This window comes from Natrix helvetica (genome assembly GCF_964273705.1).
Source record: "Natrix helvetica genome assembly, chromosome: W".
NCBI lineage: Eukaryota > Metazoa > Chordata > Lepidosauria > Squamata > Natricidae > Natrix > Natrix helvetica.
In genome coordinates this window covers 541,218-559,258 of record NC_138555.1, presented here as the reverse complement: position 1 = coordinate 559,258, position 18,041 = coordinate 541,218, and the positions used below count along the sequence as shown (strand labels likewise).

Below are 18,041 nucleotides of genomic sequence, written 5' to 3'. Positions count from 1 at the left end.
CCCCCTCGGGAGGAGACCTACACTGGCACAATAAGAGTCAGGACGCTAGTCCACGCTGGCTCCGCCCCCGGGAGGCGAGCCACGCAGGCGCAATGAGTCGGCAAGGCGGGGCCATACTACTCCGCCCTAATAGGCGGTCCGCGCAAGCGTAATAAGAGTCAGTGAGGTTCGTCCATTCCTCCTCCGGTCAGAGGAGATGACCTGCGCAAGCGCAATAAGATTAGTAAAGCTACTCCACGCTGGCTCCACCCCCGGGAGTCGATTTAGGCAGGCAAAATAAGAATTGATCTACGTCCGTCCGCCCTCGGGAGGCGACCCGCGCAGGCGCAATAAGAAGCCTAGTTCCGACCGACTCCGGTCACAGGAGACGATCCACGCAGGCGCACTAAGAATTGGTGAACCTAGTTCTCGCCGGCTCCGCCCTCGAGAAACGATCCGCGCAGGCGCACTAAGAGCCCGTGAGGCGCGGCCACGCTACTCCGTGCCAGAAAATGGTGAGCGCAGGCGCACTAATTCGGGTAGGCGTGACCACGTTGTCTCCGCCCACGGAAGGCGTGGCTTCGGAACCCTCGGGGTCGGACGCGGCTCCGGCCCGCCGTGACTCAGGTCGCTCCTCGCTCGGTGAGCGGCCGCTTTCCCTCCGGGGAGGGTGCGCGGACAGGGCAGGGGGCGTCCCGTTTGCGGGGAGAGGCTGACAGCTAACGGAGGAGGCGTCCTGAGGGGCGTTTGGCGGGTTACGTCGCTGCTCCGCACCTACGACCGCTGCTTCGGACTTGCGACGCTGCTGAAGGGTGGATCTGGGGGAGGCTGGGGATGTGGGAGTTCGAGTCCTGCCGGAGGAGGAGGAAGGCTGGGCCAGGCTCTCTATCTTGCCTGCCAGCCCACCTCGCAGGGTTGTTTTTGGGAGGGAGGAGGGGGGAGGGTTGTTGGGCATCTTGAGTTGCTAGCAAGTCATGAAGGTTGAAAAAAGTGGAGAAAGGAGATTGGGCAGCCATTGGTCAGAAATGGGATAGGGTCTCCTGCTTGAGCAGGTGGTTGGACTAGATGACCTCCGAGGTCCCTTCCAACCCTGTCATTCTATAAGGGTCTCCTGCTTGAGCAGGTGGTTGGACTAGATGACCTCCGAGGTCCCTTCCAACCCTGTCATTCTATAAGGGTCTCCTGCTTGAGCAGGGGGCTGGACTAGATGACCTCCAGGACCCCTTCCAACTCTGTCCTTGTACGTTCTAACTGGGTGGGGCGGCACCGACTTCTCCCCAGGTGCCCGGTTGACTGGACTTTGGCGGGTGTGTGTGTGTGGGGGGGGGGGTTGTTTGTCCTCTTTCTGGCCGAGGGGATCCCAGTTGTTCAATCCCATTTTTTGTTTGGGGATTTTGTCCGGTGTCGGTTGCCTCCGTTGTAACTGTGTGCCTTCCGGTTGCAGAGTGGCCGTGCGATTGGAGCGCGTGGAAGGACGGCTGCCCGGCTAGCCCGGAGCTCTTCAGGGGAGGGGCCGTGTTTGTGTGTTTTGGCCTGTGGCTGTGTCTCCCTCTGGGTGCACCTGTCCCCATGGGGGGCAGCCAGGAGCAGTCGGGGGAATACCATCCCTTGCCGGCTTACGAAGACGAGGACGATGAAGAGCTGCTGGTCCACGTGACGGAGGGGCTGAAAGGTACCCCGAGATTTTGGGGAGGGGGCAGTGCGGAGGAGGAGAAGGGGGGCACGTGGGGAGACTCCTTGAACCCCATTGTTTTCCTCCCCCCTCCACAGATTCCTGGCATCACATCAACAACCTGGATAACTTCTTCACCAAAATATCCTTGAGAAAAATCCCCCCCCCCCTTTCCCGGAAAAAAAACGCCCCTCTGGCTCAATGTCACAGTTGGTCCTCGGCTTAACGACCGTGAGGGGCTTCTTATTGGACTCCTGTTTCGCTTGCCGCCGCCATTAAGTGAACCCCTGCTGTTGTTCAGTTGGCAGTTTAGTGACCGAAGTTACAACAGCAGTGAAAAAAGTGACTGAGGACCGTTTTTCACACTTAACGACCGTTCGCAGCACTCCGATGGTCACGGGATGAAAGTTCAGACCCTTGGCAAGCAACTCGTAGTTATGACGTTTGCAGTGTGTTACAAAAATCACCTGATCTCCTTTTGTGACCTTGAGAAAAGTCACTGGAGAAACCAGGTTCGCTTAATGACCGTGTTACTGACTTAACAACTGCAGCCATTCATTTAACAAAGAAGGCAAGAAAGGGAAAGGTGGCAGAACTCACTTAACAACTGGGGCAGGCAAGGTCGTTAAAGGAGGCCGTTCTCACTTCACAAACTCACTTAACGACATGGGCAGGCAAGGTCGCAAAACGGGTACAACTTGCATAACAAACTCACTGACCAGGGCAAGGAAGGTCGTAAAAGGAGCCGCAACGCACTTAGCCACTGTCTCGCTTAGCAATGCAAATTTGGGGGTGGATTACGGTCGTAGGTCGAGGACTACTCTTCCCGAGAGGCTGACTGAAACCCCCCAGGCATGGAGTCAATCTTAAGTTTCCCCAAAATGTCAGTCACCGTGAGGGTCAATCCCCCCCCCCTCCTGCCCCACGTGGGTCGTACGGCGGGACGCATCCAATGGTTATTTTTTTCCTTGACGCATCTCCACATCTATCACTTCCACCAGAGGAACGGCTTCGGCTGCATGATGCTTTCCGACGTCTTTGAGCTGGTGTAAGGGCTCTTGACTGGGTCTCCCCCCTGCCCCCCTCCCTCTGGGTGGGGGTGGGGGCAGCCGGAAAGGGGGCTGGCCCTTGCGGGGGTGGGGGTGGGGGGGGTTGGTGCTCCCTTCCTGCACGGTGGGCCCTCCTTGGGCCATCCCTGGCCTTCCCCAGCCAGGCTCCCTGCCTCCAAGGAGGGGATCAGATCAGAGGATGTGGAATTCAGAGTGGATTAAAATTTAGAAGAGAAAAGAATTCAGGGCAGAAGAGAAATTAGGACGGAATAGAATTCAGGAGAGGGGAACAGAATCCAGAATAGAATCCAGAATAGAGCAGAACAGAATTCAGCTTAAAGGGACCTTCGAGGTCTTCTAGACCAACCCAGCAGGAGACCCTCTGCCATTCCAGACAAGGGGCTCTCCTTCAAAGCCTCCAGTGATGCAGGACCCACAACTTCTGGCGGCAATCCCGAGGGGGAGGGGGAGTTCCCACCCCCCACCCCATGCCCTCCCCCTCATCCCCAGCCACCCTCCGCTTGCCCCCTCTGCTGCAGCCGCCTTGACCCCCCCCCTTTCTCCCCAGGCAGTTCCTGTTTGTGGCCACCTTCTCCACCTTCCTGCTCTGCTGCGTGGAGTACGACATCCTCTTCGCCAACCTGCCTGTCAACCACACCCACCCCGGCGGAGGAGGAAGGGGCTTCGCGCCCAACCGCAGCAAGGTGACGCTGCCGGATGCCATCCTGCCGGCTGCCCAGTGTGCCGAGAGGTGAGTGGCAGCCGGCAAAGCAAGGCCGGATTTGGTCGATCTCTGGTTCTTAACAGGAGCCGGGATGGTCATCGGTGTCTCCGCGGTGAGTGGTCGCCTCAGGAAGCCGAGCTGGGCATCGCTCGTGTCTCCGTGGGGTGGGGGTGGGGTGGGGGTTGAGGGCCTTGTTTTCAGGGGTGCTGAGCGAAAGGGGGCAAGAGACAATTTGGCCCCCTCCTCTGCCCCACCATCTTCGCAACCCCTGTCAGCTTGGCACAAGCCAGCCCTTTCTGGCTTAGCGGCCAAGATAGACTACCTCGGCACGAGGAGTCTCTCCTATTGCTGATCTCACCAGGGAGGAGCCGGAGGGCGAGAACTGTGGGCTAATCCACCCCAAATCTGCTTTTTGGGGTCAGTTTTGCAGAATGCAGGTACATGACATACTCGACTTATGACGGTTCGCTTAGCGACCGACATTTGAAGGGCACACTGGTACACAAATACCCGTACGAGCTTATCAGTCTGGCTTATCAGTCAAGGTAGGCTGCCTCGGCATGTGGAGTCTCTCCTTTTCGGCTCTGGCTGAGCCCCAAGGCAGGTAGTTCATTTAGTGACCGTCTGAAGTTGTAACAGCATAAAAAAAAAAAACCTCAGGGCCGTTCTTCGCACTCAACGGCCATCATGTGGTCAGGTGTTCAAACTTCAGACACTTGGCAGTCGGTTCCCACTTACGACGGTTGTGATGCTCCCTTTCCGACAAGCCAAGTAGTCAACGGGGAAGCCAGGTTGATTTAACGGCCTGGTGACTCACTTATCGGCCGCAGAGACTCACTCAATGGCGGGGGCAAGGAAGGGAAAAGGGGATGCAACACATTTGAAATGCAATGTCTCACTTAACAGTGGAGAGGTGGGGCTCAGTTGTGGTCATAAGTCGAGGACTGTCCATAGAAATAGCTTCCCGGTGCCACCTGTGGGGTGCTGAAAATGTCATGGGGGAGGGGCTGGTGAGCCTGGGGGGGAGGGGTGTCACTTTGGTTGGGACAGGACCTGCCCTCGGCTGAGTTTAGAAATGTTGATTCAGAAATAGTCCTCAGTTTAGCAACCAGTTCCTTTAGGGACTGCACAAAGTTTCAAAGGGGATGGAAAACAGGGACTTGGGACCCCGTTTCACGCTTACGACTGCTGCAAGTCATCTGATTTACATTTGGGCGCTCGGCAAGTGGTTCGTATTTCAAACGGCCGCAGCATTCCCCACTCTTTCCGACCTCCCAATGAGCCGAGCCAACCCGGATCCGCTTAACGACCGGGTTCCTAATTGAAAAACGGCGGGGAGCCACTTAACGCAGAAAAGTAAGGCGGCAAAAGGAACTTGAGCAGCGTCTCGCTGAACCGCAGGAATTCCAGCCTCCATGGCGGTCAGACGTCAAGGACGCCCTGTGTTTGCTCAACCGCGAATTTAGAAAGCGGAGCAGCTGTTGCCTGCTGTTTGACAGGTGCAGAGCGAGCCTCCCCCCCCCCCCCGAATATGCAGCCCAGCTGCCAGAGAGAGAACGCGACACTCCCCGCCTGTTGAACCTGGGACCGGTCCAAGCCCCCCCCGGCGACCTCTCAGCCCTTTCTGTGTATCTGGGACTGTTCCTAGAAGACGTTGTTGTGTTGTTTGTGTGCGACCGGAGAGGCCTTGCACAACCAATGGCTGAACCTGTTGCTTCCTCCCCCTCCCTTCCCCCCCAGGATCCAGGCCAATGGTGGCATCATCTTCCTGCTCGTCATGGCTGCCACTTTCTGGCTCTACCGTTTGGTGAAAGTCCTTTGCAGCCTGTTGGGCTACTGGGAGATCCGCTCCTTTTACACCAAGGCGCTCAAGATCCCCTCGGTAAGTATGTGTGTGTGTGTGTGTGTGTGGGGATTATATCATTTCAGACCAGTGGCTGTCCAGTTTTTTCTTAAAAACCGCCAGTGATGAAGGCACCCACAACTTCCATTGGCACACACTTCCGCTGGTTAATCTTCCTCACCGTTAGGAAGTTTCTCCTTCATTCCTGGTTGCTTCGCTCCTTGGTTAGTTTCCATCCGTTGTTTCTTGCCCGGCCTTCTGTTGCTTTGGAGAACAAGTGGTCCCCCCTGTTCTTTGGGGCAGCCCCTCAAATACCGGAAGGCTGCTATCATGTCCCCCCTAGTCCTTTTATATATATATATATATAATTTTTCTTTAATTTTCAAAACAAACACAACACATCCTTCTATGCATACTGTAGAAAGTGTATCAGCTGGTTACAAAAGACTTTCGTGCATCTCTTCCACAGTCATCAAGCATAATTCATATGAACTCAAGTATTTTAACTCAGATATATTTATACATGTTACCGTCATCATACCTCCATTTTCATTTGACTATAATTGTTCAAACGTCCTTCATCATAAAACATACCAAGATTTAATACATAACCACTGGCATTTCATTTGCTATTTCTAAAATCCTCCAATAACACTGAATCCTTATGTTCTAGCTAAACATCCATAATATTTAGTAACAAAATGTTCTAATCCTCCTTTCCAAATCACTGTTTACAATTTACATCAAGTTTCCTTATGTAGTACCCATACCTGTATATACGTTATCATTATCCCTCCTTATTTCACTATATCCTGCATCGTAATATTTCCCCCCTAATAATCAAGACTTAATTGAATTTAACTGAGTTCTTTTTTAATTAACCTTTATATATAATCCAAAAGGGTTTCTAATCTTCCTTTCATGGGTACCATTCAATATTCATATCCAATTAGTACTTATCATAACACTACACATTGTATACATTATTATCATTATCAATTATTTATTTAACTATATCTATTGTCACTAAATTTCACTAAGTTTAACTAGTTTTAAATTATACTCTTCCATCTATCAACCTGTATCTTTCCAGTAGCAAAACAGTCTCATGTCTTCTGCCATTTGTGGTGTCAGTCCTCTAATCATCTCCTTAATCAACTTTGTGTGGACTCCTCTTAGCAACTCCTTGCTTATAAAATCTCTCATGTGATTTCGATGCCCTTCTTCTGTTTCCTTAATCAGCTTATCTTTGATTGTCGGTAGTGTTATCAATGATATTGCTGATAAAATTTCTCTCTTTAAATCCATAAATTCTTTTGTTTTCTCTTCTTCTGTGTCTTGCCATCTGGGGTAGATTTCCCCTCCATTTAATTCCTCTTTCAGTATTCCACTCTTTTCCTTTTCAGAGACAAACCAATCACCATAAATATCATCAATTTTAATTTCTTTATATTCATTTTCCTCTTCGAGTTTTAGGATTTTAACCAACACTTTTTCCACTTGATAAACATCCAGGAAACTACAGACCTATCAGCCTGACCTCAATACCAGGAAAGATTCTGGAAAAGATAATCAAGCAACGAATTTGCGAACACCTAGAAGCAAACAAAGTAATAGCCAAAAGTCAACATGGATTTGTCAAAAACAGATCATGCCAGACTAATCTTATTGCATTCTTTGATAATGTGACAAAATTAGTGGACCAGAGGAATGCCGTTGATATAGTTTACTTGGACTTCAGTAAGGCTTTTGATAAGGTAGACCATAACCTACTACTAGTTAAAGTAGAAAAAAGTGGGTTGGACAGCATCACCACCAGATGGATTGGTAACTGGCTGACCAACCGCACTCAACGTGTAGTCCTCAATGGAACTGCATCTACATGGAGGGAAGTATGCAGTGGAGTACCCCAAGGCTCTGTTTTAGGCCCAGTACTCTTCAACATCTTCATCAATGAATAGCCAACACTCCAGAAGATAGGCTTAAGATACAGAAGGATCTTGACAAACTTGAACATTGGGCACTATCTAATAAAATGAAATTCAATGGTGAAAAGAGTAAGGTTCTACATTTTGGCAACAAAAATGGAATGCACAGGTACAGTATAGGTGGTACCTTGCTCAGTAGTAGTGAGAGGGATCTTGGAGTCCTAGTGGACAACCATTTAAATAGGAGCCAGCCGTGTGCAGCAGCTGCCAAAAAAGCCAACACAGTTCTAGGCTGCATTAACAGAGGGAGAGAATCAAGATCACGTGAAGGGTTAATACGACTTTACAAAGCCTTAGTAAGGCCACACTTGGAATATTTGCATTCAGTTCTGGTCACCACGATGTAGAAAAGATGCGAAGACTTTAGAAAGAGTGCAGAGAAGAGCAACAAAGATGATTAGGGGACTGGAGACTAAAACACATGAAGAACGGTTGCAGGAACTGGGTATGTTTAGCTTAAGAGAAAGAAGGACTAGGGGAGACATGATAGCAGTCTTCCAATATCTCAGGGGTTGCCACAAAGAAGAGGGAGTCAAACTATTCTCCAAGGCACCTGAGGACAGAACAAGAAGCAATGGGTGGAAACTAATCAAGGAGAGAAGCAACTTAGAACTGAGGAGAAACTTCCTGACAGTTAGAACAATTAATCAGTGGAACAGAAGTTGCCTCCAGAAGTTGTGAATGCCCCAACACTGGAAGTCTTTAAGAAGATGTTGGATAGCCATCTGTCTGAAACGGTATAGGGTTTCCTGCCTAGGCAGGGGGTTGGACTAGAAGACCTCCAAGGTCCCTTCCAACTCTACTATTGTATTGTATTGTATTGTATCTCCAACTTCTTCATCATATTTTGCTGTTAGATGCTCTAAGTCTTCCAACTTCTTTATCCTCTCATATGTGTTTGATAATTTCTGTATTTCTGAGAATATCTTTTGCAGACTTAAACTTTCTTTCTGCTGTTGAAATTGTGCCATTATCTCCAGCTAACAAACACTGCTGCTCTAGCTTAGAAGGTTTTAACAAGATTAAGCATAAATTCACAATAACGTTTTATTTTCACCTTTCTCTGGTTAAAGATATACTTCAAAGGGACATCTGTATGCTTTTCTTCTTATCACTCTCTGTAAACAAGAGTGAGACCTTGGAGTGCCAAGCGAGGATAATCAGTGAGAAAAGTAAGAGTGTTTCGTTTCCAATACACAAACCTCCAGCCTCTGAGTAGCAGTGTTGTTGTTGCAATTTTCTTTGTTCTTTTTTATCTTTTTTGTATTTCAAGTTTAAAATAAAGTCCGATTCTTGAATGAGTTAGAAGAACACCCACAGTAACGAAAGAGGAGAATTTTAGTCCATAGATTGCAAAGAATAATAAAAGGACAAAAATAGAAGAAGAAAACTTAATCCATTCGTTTTAAAAGGCTTGCATAAATTCCATCCGTGAAGATAGCGTTTAAAAAGTAAGATAACCCACTGTCCAAAACCATTCCAAACTTAATTCTGCCGCTTATTTCTTCTGTTCTCCAATTTAAATTAATTTTAAGTTTTTTATAGGCAGTCTCTTTTAAAACGGTAAAAATTCCTCACCAGCTGGAAACACTTTCTCTTTTTGCATCCTTCTGTTTTGGAGCCGCCCTGACTTCATCAGCCTAATGGCTGGATTTTTTGTCGCCGGCTTGAAGAACTTCTCTTGGATCGATCAGGGACTTTGCGATGTCACTGAGATCAGCAAGACATATACTTCCTGTTCACCGTCTCTGCGGGATGGTTTAGGTCCGTTTGGACCATCCAGCAGCAAAAGTATTGACAGCGATCTCAGAGCATTGAGATTGCACGTAGTCTCATCGCGACATTGGCTCCTCCTCTCCCCCCCAGTCCTTCTTTTCTCTAGAGTAGCCAAAGCCAAATCCTGCAGCCGTTCTTCAGATGTTTTGGTCTCCAGACCTTTAATCCTCCTAGTTGCTCTTTTCCCAAAGTCTCGACATCTTTTTTGTAACATGGTGATAAGTTCCTCTTTTACTGCTTCATCTAAGTCTTTTATGAAGCTATTGAAGAGTCCTGGGCCCAAGATGGAACCTCGTGGTACCCCACTGCTTACTTCCCTCCATATGGATGTCGTGCCATTAAGGACTACTCATTGCACATGGTTTGTCGGCGAGTTACAACTCCATCTAGTAGCGATGCTGCCCATCTAACATTTTTTCTAGTTTTCCAAGAAGGTTTGTGGTCTACTCTGTCGAATGCCTTAGTGAACCATAAGACCCAGCCTTATTTTCAGAGAAACATGGTACTTAAACTTCTTTGAAGTAAGACCGGGTCTTAGTGTCTTTTGGGCCCCAAAATAAAGACTAGAGCTTCTTTTCGGGGAAACACAATTTCAGGATGATGCCCCGCCTGCCCCCCCCCCAGGCGCACACACAAGAACTGGCAAGCACACAGGGACACACGGTATGTGGCGAGAGGTGCAGCCCACCAGTCCCTTGGTCGGCGCACTCTGGGGCTGTGGAGAGCGGACGATGGGGAGCGGAAGGCAGGCGATCATGACGGGTTGGTGATCCTGATGTGCTGCGCAGCTGCTCTGCCCCACTGCGCTGCTCAGCTTTCCTGCACCTCCAGATCATCTGCCTCCCCATGGCTCTGCTTCCGCCTGCTGCTTGCACAGGTACTCAACACACCTGTGTTGCGCGTGCTGCAGCTGCTGCCAGACACCGCCGGCTCTCGCACTCGCTGCGTCCTATGCTGGCCATGCCTGCCTTCTTCACTAGGGCTTATTTTGGGGGTAGGCCTTGGATGCACTTGTAAAAAACCAGGCTAGGGCTTATTTTGGGGATAGATCTTTTCAGGGAAACCCGGTCTGCTACATCCACGGCATTTCACTGGTCGACTAATTTAGTTACATTGTCAAAGAATGAACTAAGATTGGTTTGCCGGCTTCTGTTTTTAACAAACCCATTGTCAACTCATAAAGTTGCCATGATGAGGAGGGGGTGGGGGGTGGGACCGCATTCCACGCATCTCTTCGGCTAGAGTCAGATCTCAGATTACTACAGCAGGCTTGTGAGGCGTGTACCTCATTGGAGAATGTGATTTATGACACAGGCTGAAGGGAGGGAAGAAACGGGCAAAGTTCAGCCGTAATTAAAATGAAGTCAGATCTGACTGCAATGGGGTATTGCCAAAATGGTGCTCCTAATAAATGATTGGATTTCTTTTGAAACTTGGCTCGAGGCTCATGAATGAAGTAGGGCATCTTTCGGAAACCTGACACCCGGGCTGGCTTCTAGTACAATTAGATTGTGCTCTACTCTGTCGAATGCCTTACTGAACTCGTCTACATCTGCGGCATTTCACTGGTCTACTAGTTTAGTCACTTTGTGAAAGATCTAGTTTCCTAGATCTGTTTCCCCTCCCCCCTTTTGGGAAGGAAAATTTAATATATATATTCCTGCCGTCTTAGTTGCAAATCCCTCCCTTTGCAGGAGCAGCTGTGCAACTGCAGCTGGCAGGAGGTGCAGGCCCGGCTGATCTCGCTACAACGGGAACAGCAGCTCTGCGTCCATCGGCGGGAGCTGACCGAGCTGGACATCCACCACCGGATCCTACGCTTCAAGAACTACCTGGTGGCCATGGTCAACAAGTCCCTGCTCCCCATCCGCTTCCAGCTGCCCCTGCTGGGCCGGGGAGTCTTCCTGACTCAGGGTCTCAAGTACAACCTGGAGCTGCTCCTGTTCTGGGGGCCGGGGTCCCTCTTCCAGGGCAAGTGGAACCTCCAGCCACAGTACAAGCGTGCCGGGGCCCGGCTGGAGCTAGCCCGCCAGCTGGAGCGCAGCATGCTGCTCCTCGGAGTGGCCAATTTGTTGCTGTGCCCCTTCATCCTGGTCTGGCAGGGCCTCTACGCCTTCTTCAGCTACACCGAGGCACTGAAGCGGGAGCCTGGGAGCCTGGGCGCCCGGCGTTGGTCGCTCTACGGCCGGCTCTACCTCCGGCACTTCAACGAGCTGGACCACGAGCTGCAGGCGAGGCTGAGCCGCGGCTACAAGCCGGCCTCCAAGTACATGAACTCCTTCGCCAACCCGCTGCTGGCCGTGGTGGCCCGGAACGTCGGCTTCTTCGCCGGCTCCCTGCTGGCCGTCTTGATCGCCCTGACCGTCTACGACGAGGACGTGCTGACCGTCCAACACATCCTGACCGCCATCACGCTGCTGGGACTGGTGGTCACGCTGGCCAGGTGAGGGGAGGGGAGGGGGGTGGGTGCTGGGAGAAGAAGAGAAGGGGTCCGGCTGCTGCTGCCCGATTTGGGGAGGGCTGTTGGGGGTTTCCTTGCGGGGGGGGTGACTGAAAGGGGAGCTGGTGGGGGGTCTCTGCTCGCTTCTGAAGTGGCTGAGATTGGGGTCTTCAGAGAAGTGCTGGTTCAGGGGTCAGGGCCCCCCCTCTTTTCCTTCCTTATTTCCTCCTCCCTCCCTCTCTCCTTCTTTCTTTTGTTGTCTCTTCCCTTCTTCCCTCTCTCCTTCCTTTCTCTTCCTTTCTCCTGTTCCTCCCTCTCCTTCCTTCCTTCCTTCCTCCCTCTCCTTTTTTCCATCCATCCCTATCTCCTTTCTTCCTTTCCTTCCTCCCTCCTTCCTGCCCTCCATCCCTTCCTTCCTCCATGTCTTCCTTCCAATCTTCCTTTCCTCCCCTTTCCTTCCTCCCTTCCTTCCTCCCTTCCTATCATTTTTCCTTTTTTTGTTTCCTCCCCTTCCACCCTCCCTCCCTTCCTGTCTTTGTGTCCTCCCCTTCTTTCTTCCCTTCCTTCCTTTCATGCTTCCTTTCTCCCTTCGTCCCTCTCTCCCCCCCTCTCTCCTTCCTCACCTTCCCTTTTCCCCCAGCCCCTTCTGGGCAGCCGCTGTGCCCCTCACTCAGCCTAGAAGAACCTCCAACCAGGGGCTTCCCTAGGACGCCTCCTGAACCCCGGCTAAGGTCTGGCTTTGACCTTCCCTGTCTCACCTCTGGACCCGGGCAGAGAGGGGAGATGGGCAGGGCCCCATGGGGGTGAGGAAGACACCCCTCCCTTCCCTGGAAAAGCTGGGAAAATGTGCCAGTAGCCCCTCAAGAGTTTGAATGGGAGACCGATGCCAACGGGACCTCGGAGCCAAGCGATGTTGCTCCCGGGGATGGTGTGTGTGTGTGTGTGTGTGTGTGTGTGTGTGTGTGTGTGAGAGAGAGAGAGAGAGATTTGGGAGCCGTGTGGGGCTGATGGTTCCTCTCCCCTTGGCAGGGCCTTCATCCCGGACGAGCACCTGGTGTGGTGCCCGGAGCAGCTACTCCAGTGTGTCTTGGCCCACATCCACTACATCCCTGACCACTGGCAAGGCAACGCCCACAAGTCGGAGACCCGCGAGGAGCTGGCCCAGCTCTTCCAGTACAAGGCGGTGAGTGGGCTGGGGGGGGCAGCGCTTTGGTCCTCCCCCGCCTACTTATTTCGGATTCCCTCCCCCTCCCTCCATGATCCTCAGATCTTCTCTCCCTCCATAATCTTCAGGTCTTCCCCTTCAATGATCCTCAGATCTTCTCTCCCTCCATGATCCTCAGATCTTCCCCTCCTTCCATGATCCTCAGATCTTCCCCTCCTTCCATGATACTCAGATCTTCTCTCCCTCCATGATCTTCAGGTCTTCTCTCCCTCCATGATCCTCAGATCTTCTCTCCCTCCATGATCCTCAGATCTTCTCTCCCTCCATGATCCTCAGATCTTCTCTCCCTTCATGATCTTCAGGTCTTCTCTCCCTCCATGATCCTCAGATCTTCTCTCCCTTCATGATCTTCAGGTCTTCCCCTCCTTCCATGATCCTCAGATCTTCCCTCCCTCCATGATCCTCAGATCTTCCCCTCCTTCCGTGATCCTCAGATCTTCTCTCCCTCCATGATCTTCAGGTCTTCTCTCCCTCTGTGATCCTCAGGTCTTCTCTCCCTCCATGATCCTCAGATCTTCTCTCCCTTCATGATCTTCAGGTCTTCTCTCCCTCCATGATCTTCAGATCTTCTCTCCCTTCATGATCTTCAGGTCTTCCCCTCCTTCCATGATCCTCAGATCTTCCCTCCCTCCATGATCCTCAGATCTTCCCCTCCTTCCGTGATCCTCAGATCTTCTCTCCCTCCATGATCTTCAGGTCTTCTCTCCCTCTGTGATCCTCAGGTCTTCTCCTCCTTCTGTGATCCTCAGATCTTCTCTCCCTCTGTGATCTTCAGGTGTTATTTCCCTCTGTAATCCTCAGGTCTTCTCCCTCTGTGATCGTTAGATCTTCTCTCCCTCCATGATCTTCATGTCTTCTCTCCCTCTGTGACCCTCAGGTCTTCTCCTCCTTCCGTGATCCTCAGATCTTCTCTCCCTCCATGATCTTCAGGTCTTCTCTCCCTCTGTGACCCTCAGGTCTTCTCCTCCTTCCGTGATCCTCAGATCTTCTCTCCCCCTGTGATCATCAGGTGTTATTTCCCTCTGTAATCCTCAGGTGTTCTCCTTCTGTGATCCTCAGATCTTCTCTCCCTCCATGATCTTCAGGTCTTCTCTCCCTCTGTGACCCTCAGGTCTTCTCCTTCCGTGATCCTCAGATCTTCTCTCCCTCTGTGATCTTCAGGTGTTATTTCCCTCTGTAATCCTCAGGTGTTCTCCTTCTGTGATCCTCAGATCTTCTCTCCCTCCATGATCTTTAATTTAATTTAATTTAAATCTTAGATTTTTAGACCGCCCCTCTCCCAGAAAGGGACTCTTCAGGTCTTCTCTCCCTCTGTGACCCTCAGGTCTTCTCCTCCTTCCGTGATCCTCAGATCTTCTCTCCCTCTGTGATCTTCAGGTGTTATTTCCCTCTGTAATCCTCAGGTGTTCTCTGTGATCGTCAGATCTTCTCTCCTTCCATCATCTTCAGATCTTCTCCTCCTTCCATGATACTCAGATCTTCTCTTTCCTCCATGATCTTCAGGTGTTCTCTCCCTCCATAATCTTCAGGTTTTCTCCTTCCGTAATCCTTAGATCTTCTCTCCCTCCATGATCCTCAGATCTTCCTCTCCTTCCGTGATCCTCAGATCTTCGCTCCCTCCATGATCTTCAGGTCTTCTCTCCCTCTGTGATCCTCAGATCTTCTCCTCCTTCCGTGATTCTCAGATCTTCTCTCCCTCTGTGCTCTTCAGGTGTTATTTCCCTCTGTAATCCTCAGGTCTTCTCCTGTGATCGTCAGATCTTCTCTCCCTCCATGATCTTCAGGCCTTCTCTCCCTCCATGATCCTTAGATCTCTCCTTCTATGATCCTCAGGTCTTCATCCTGGAGGAGCTGCTCAGCCCCATCGTGACCCCCTTCCTCCTCATCTTCGCCCTGCGGGCTAAAGCCCTGGAAATCGTGGACTTTTTCCGGAATTTCTCGGTAGAGGTAGTGGGTGTGGGAGACATCTGCTCTTTTGCCCAGCTGGACATTCGGAACCACGGCAACCCCCAGGTGAGTGGAGGAAGGGATGGGGGCCTCCAAGTGTCACCTGAAGGTCCCTGTCATCTCTGTGATTCTGTAAGGCTCTCCTGATTGAGTAGGAGGTTGGATTAGATGACCTCCCAGGTCCCCTCCAACTCTGTTATATTGCGATTGTGTAAGGGTCTCCTGCTTGAGTAGGGGGCTGGACTAGAAGACCTCCAAGGTCCCTTCCAGCTCTCTTCCCTTTACTTCTTCTTTCCTTCCTTCCTCCCTCTCTTCTATTCCTCTTCCTCTTCTTTTTTCTTGTTCTTCTTTCTCTTTTCTTTCTCTTCTCTTTTTTCTTTTTCTTCTTTCTTTACTTTCTTGTGTCTCTTTGTTGTCTCTCTTTTTTCTTTCTCTTTTCTCTCCTTTTTCTTCTCTTCTTTTCCCTTTTCTCTTTCTCGTCTCTCTTCCTCTTTTTTTCTCTTCTCTTTCTTTTCTTTTTTCTTCTTTCTCCTCTCTCTTTCTCTTTTCTCTTCTTTCTCTTCTCTTTTTTCTTTCTCCCACCAGTGGCTGTCGCAGGGCCGGACTGAGGCGTCCGTCTACCAGCAGGCCGAGAACGGCAAGACGGAGCTCTCGCTGGTCCACTTCGCCATCGCCAACCCGCACTGGCAGCCGCCTCCTGAAAGCTCCCTCTTCATCGGGCACCTGAAGGAGAAGGTGCAGCAAGACGCCTCCCACGCCCAGCGCCTCCTGGCCGAGGGACCCTTGGCGGCCTCCCTGCTCTCTGACGAGGGTCCAGGCCCCGTGGTGAGTCCGGGGCGGCGGCTGTGACCAGCATGGGGTGGGAGCTGACACACCTGGGTGCCTCTGGCTGAACACCTTTTCCTTGCAGCCGGATGCCCTCCTGGCCAGCGTCCTGACCCACCCGGTCCTCACTGAGCGTCGGCTGGTTGCTCAGCCTGGCAGCACAGCCAGCGTGACGGCTAGCATCCTGGCCTCCCTCTCTTCTTCCCTGCCGCCCCAGCACAGGAGCCGTCCTGGGGAGGCTTCGGACTCCCACAGCCAGAGCCCCCTCTTGGAGAACAGGTAGCCCCTTGGAGGAGGGTGGGTTTCCCCAATACCACTTCTGGACTTCAACTCCCAGAATTCCTTAGGCAGCAGTGCTAAGAAATTCTGGGAGTTGGAGTCTGTAATGCTTCCATAGCTGACTGGGGAATTCTCTTGAAGTCCATCGTGATTGCATAGCTGGTTGGGGAATTCTAGGGGAGAGGAGGGGGGCATGGAAGAGAGAGCTCGGCCCTTCCCCAGCTGTCATTTGGGGGCGGGGGGGAACTGACTCTGTTTTGCCCCCTTCCCCAACAGCGCTGCCCCACGCCCAGCTCCCCTCAGCCGCTCGGTTCTGCTCTCTGAGTTGGCGTCGGCCGAGATGAGTCTACATGCCCTCTACATGCACGAGGTGAGTGGCTTACGTCTCTGTTCCCAGGGACCGGGGAGGGGGCTGACTGAGAGACAAACCCCCCCCCCCCCATCTTTAACCTCCCTCCCTTCTCTCTGCTCGCCCATCCCAGCTTCACCAGCAACAAGCAGCCGCCCGCCTCATGCCGCAGCCTTCGGCACAAACAGGTCAGAGCCCGGAGGGCAGGACTGTACCACTCGTGGCCCCTCTGCTCCTCCCTAACGACCCCACCTGGGCAGAAGGGAGAGGGTTGCAAGTCTCATGCCCTCTTTCTCGGTGCAGCATCTCCTCGCCGTCTCTTCGATTCGCGCAGCCAGGACCGCTCACTAGAGGTTTGGGAAGAGGAGTCAGACGAGACGCAGCAGCTGCAGCAGCCGGAGAAGAGCTAGCAGGAAACGCCACTCGCTCCGTCCTTCCTTCCTCTATGTAGGTGTCTCCTCCCTCCCTGCTTTGAGGTGGGGGACGCTGCATCTCTCCCGTCTCTTGCTGTCCGTTGGCTGCCCAGGCTCCGGTCCCAGGATGGGTCTCCCCCTTGTGGAGGGATTGGGGAACAGATGATAAGCATGGAGCAGGGGTCCCCAATTCCTGGTCCACGGACCGATACCGTTTCGGGGCTCATTGGGAAACAGTGCATGGCTGATTGGGAACTAATCCATGGCCAATTGGAAACCGCTCTGCGGCTCATTGGGAACTAATCCATGGCTGATTGGAAACTGGTCTGCGGCTTGTTGAGAACTGGTCCATGACGCATTGGGAACTAGTCTGCGGCTCATTGGGAAATAGTCTGCAGCTTGTAGGGAACTGCTCCACGACGCATTGGGAACCAATCCATGACCAATTAGAAACCAGTCTGCAGCTCATTGGGAACTGGTCTGCGGCTCGTTGTGAACTGGTCTGTGTCTTGGGAACCGATCCGCACATGGGTTGGGTGAGCGCGAACCTCCATTTGTGCATGCATGGAATGAGGCTCTCATGTGTAAACCCCATGGCCGTCACTGCCAGTCCACGGAACTGGAAAGGTTGGGGGCTGTTCGCATGGGGAGACAAGGGGGCTCCCAAGATCTCTCTGCTCCCCACTGATCAAGTCCTTCCTTTCGTCTTGCAGGTTTCTGGAGGGTTGGCACTGCCATGGACAGCTTGCCCGGACAGGCCTCCTGCAAGCAGAAGGTGCTTGGAAGTGGAGTCTCCGGCTGTCTCCCCACTCTGGCGGGGCAGGAGTGGGTGACGGCCGCCCCTCCTTCGTGCGGACCTGTGTGTGACAAGCAGCCTCGTTGGCAAGGCTTCCTGGCCCCTCTTCAGGGGTGGGAGTGTACGCTTCTTAGGGGGCTGAATAAGCTGGTTTGGGCCCCACATGGTGCTATTTGTCTTAGGGGGGTGTCTCTCTTGTGTCAAGAGAGAAAGGTGTGGGAGGGGCTCTGCTCTCACCCTGTGCTTTCCCCCCTTCCCGTTCCTCCCGGGCTGGCCCACCCCAAACCCTCCTCTCCACCACGCATGCTGTGGCGGTCGCATCGCAGGGGAGTTTGCCAGGGGTGGGTGGGTAATAAATGTTTACAGGAACGACAAAGGGCCCCCGTTGCTGTCTGTGGGAGTGGGAGGAAGTGGCAGGGGCAGATCTCTCCCCCCCTGCCTTTGTCCCTTGGGGAGGGGGCCTTCCGATGCCAGGCAGACCGCTGAGCGAGAAGAATGGGCTGCCACCCTTGGCTGGTAGGGAAGCTGTGTCGCTGATGGGCTCGGTGGTGCCAATGCAGAGGGAAGTCCTGTTTGGCACATCTTGGATGCCGGGATTGCCGAGTGGAGTGAGGAAGGGTCAGTATCCCCCTCCCCATCTCACAGAGGGGAAAGGAAGGATCCGTTTCCCTTGAAGTCGACAGGATATACTCCCTTCCTACTGTATGTTTCTCCCGGAAGTGCCTCTGGGTGGGCT

At 52.2% G+C, this 18,041-nt stretch overlaps 1 protein-coding gene across 3 annotated transcripts; it reads left to right on the top strand.

Annotated features, from left to right (window-relative positions):
- Positions 1-232: 232 nt before the first annotated feature.
- Positions 233-17,665, top strand: LOC309400654 (autophagy-related protein 9A-like; the record flags this gene model as incomplete). 3 transcript variants are annotated; one of them, XM_081969229.1, is made up of 15 exons in its annotated part: positions 233-494; positions 1,424-1,651; positions 1,750-1,795; positions 2,637-2,699; positions 3,269-3,451; positions 5,165-5,306; positions 10,726-11,474; positions 12,501-12,654; positions 14,530-14,709; positions 15,229-15,468; positions 15,554-15,747; positions 16,024-16,117; positions 16,230-16,284; positions 16,400-16,543; positions 17,223-17,665. In XM_081969229.1, 13 exons carry the CDS (start codon positions 1,549-1,551, stop codon positions 16,504-16,506), a joined length of 2,310 nt encoding a protein of 769 aa, XP_081825355.1. In that variant the 3' UTR covers positions 16,507-16,543; positions 17,223-17,665. The 3 variants fall into 3 exon arrangements, with proteins under 3 accessions (XP_081825355.1, XP_081825354.1, XP_081825356.1); XM_081969228.1 differs by having other exon boundaries at positions 492-621; XM_081969230.1 differs by lacking the exon at positions 233-494 and adding an exon at positions 646-791.
- Between the last annotated feature and the right edge of the window lie 376 nt (positions 17,666-18,041).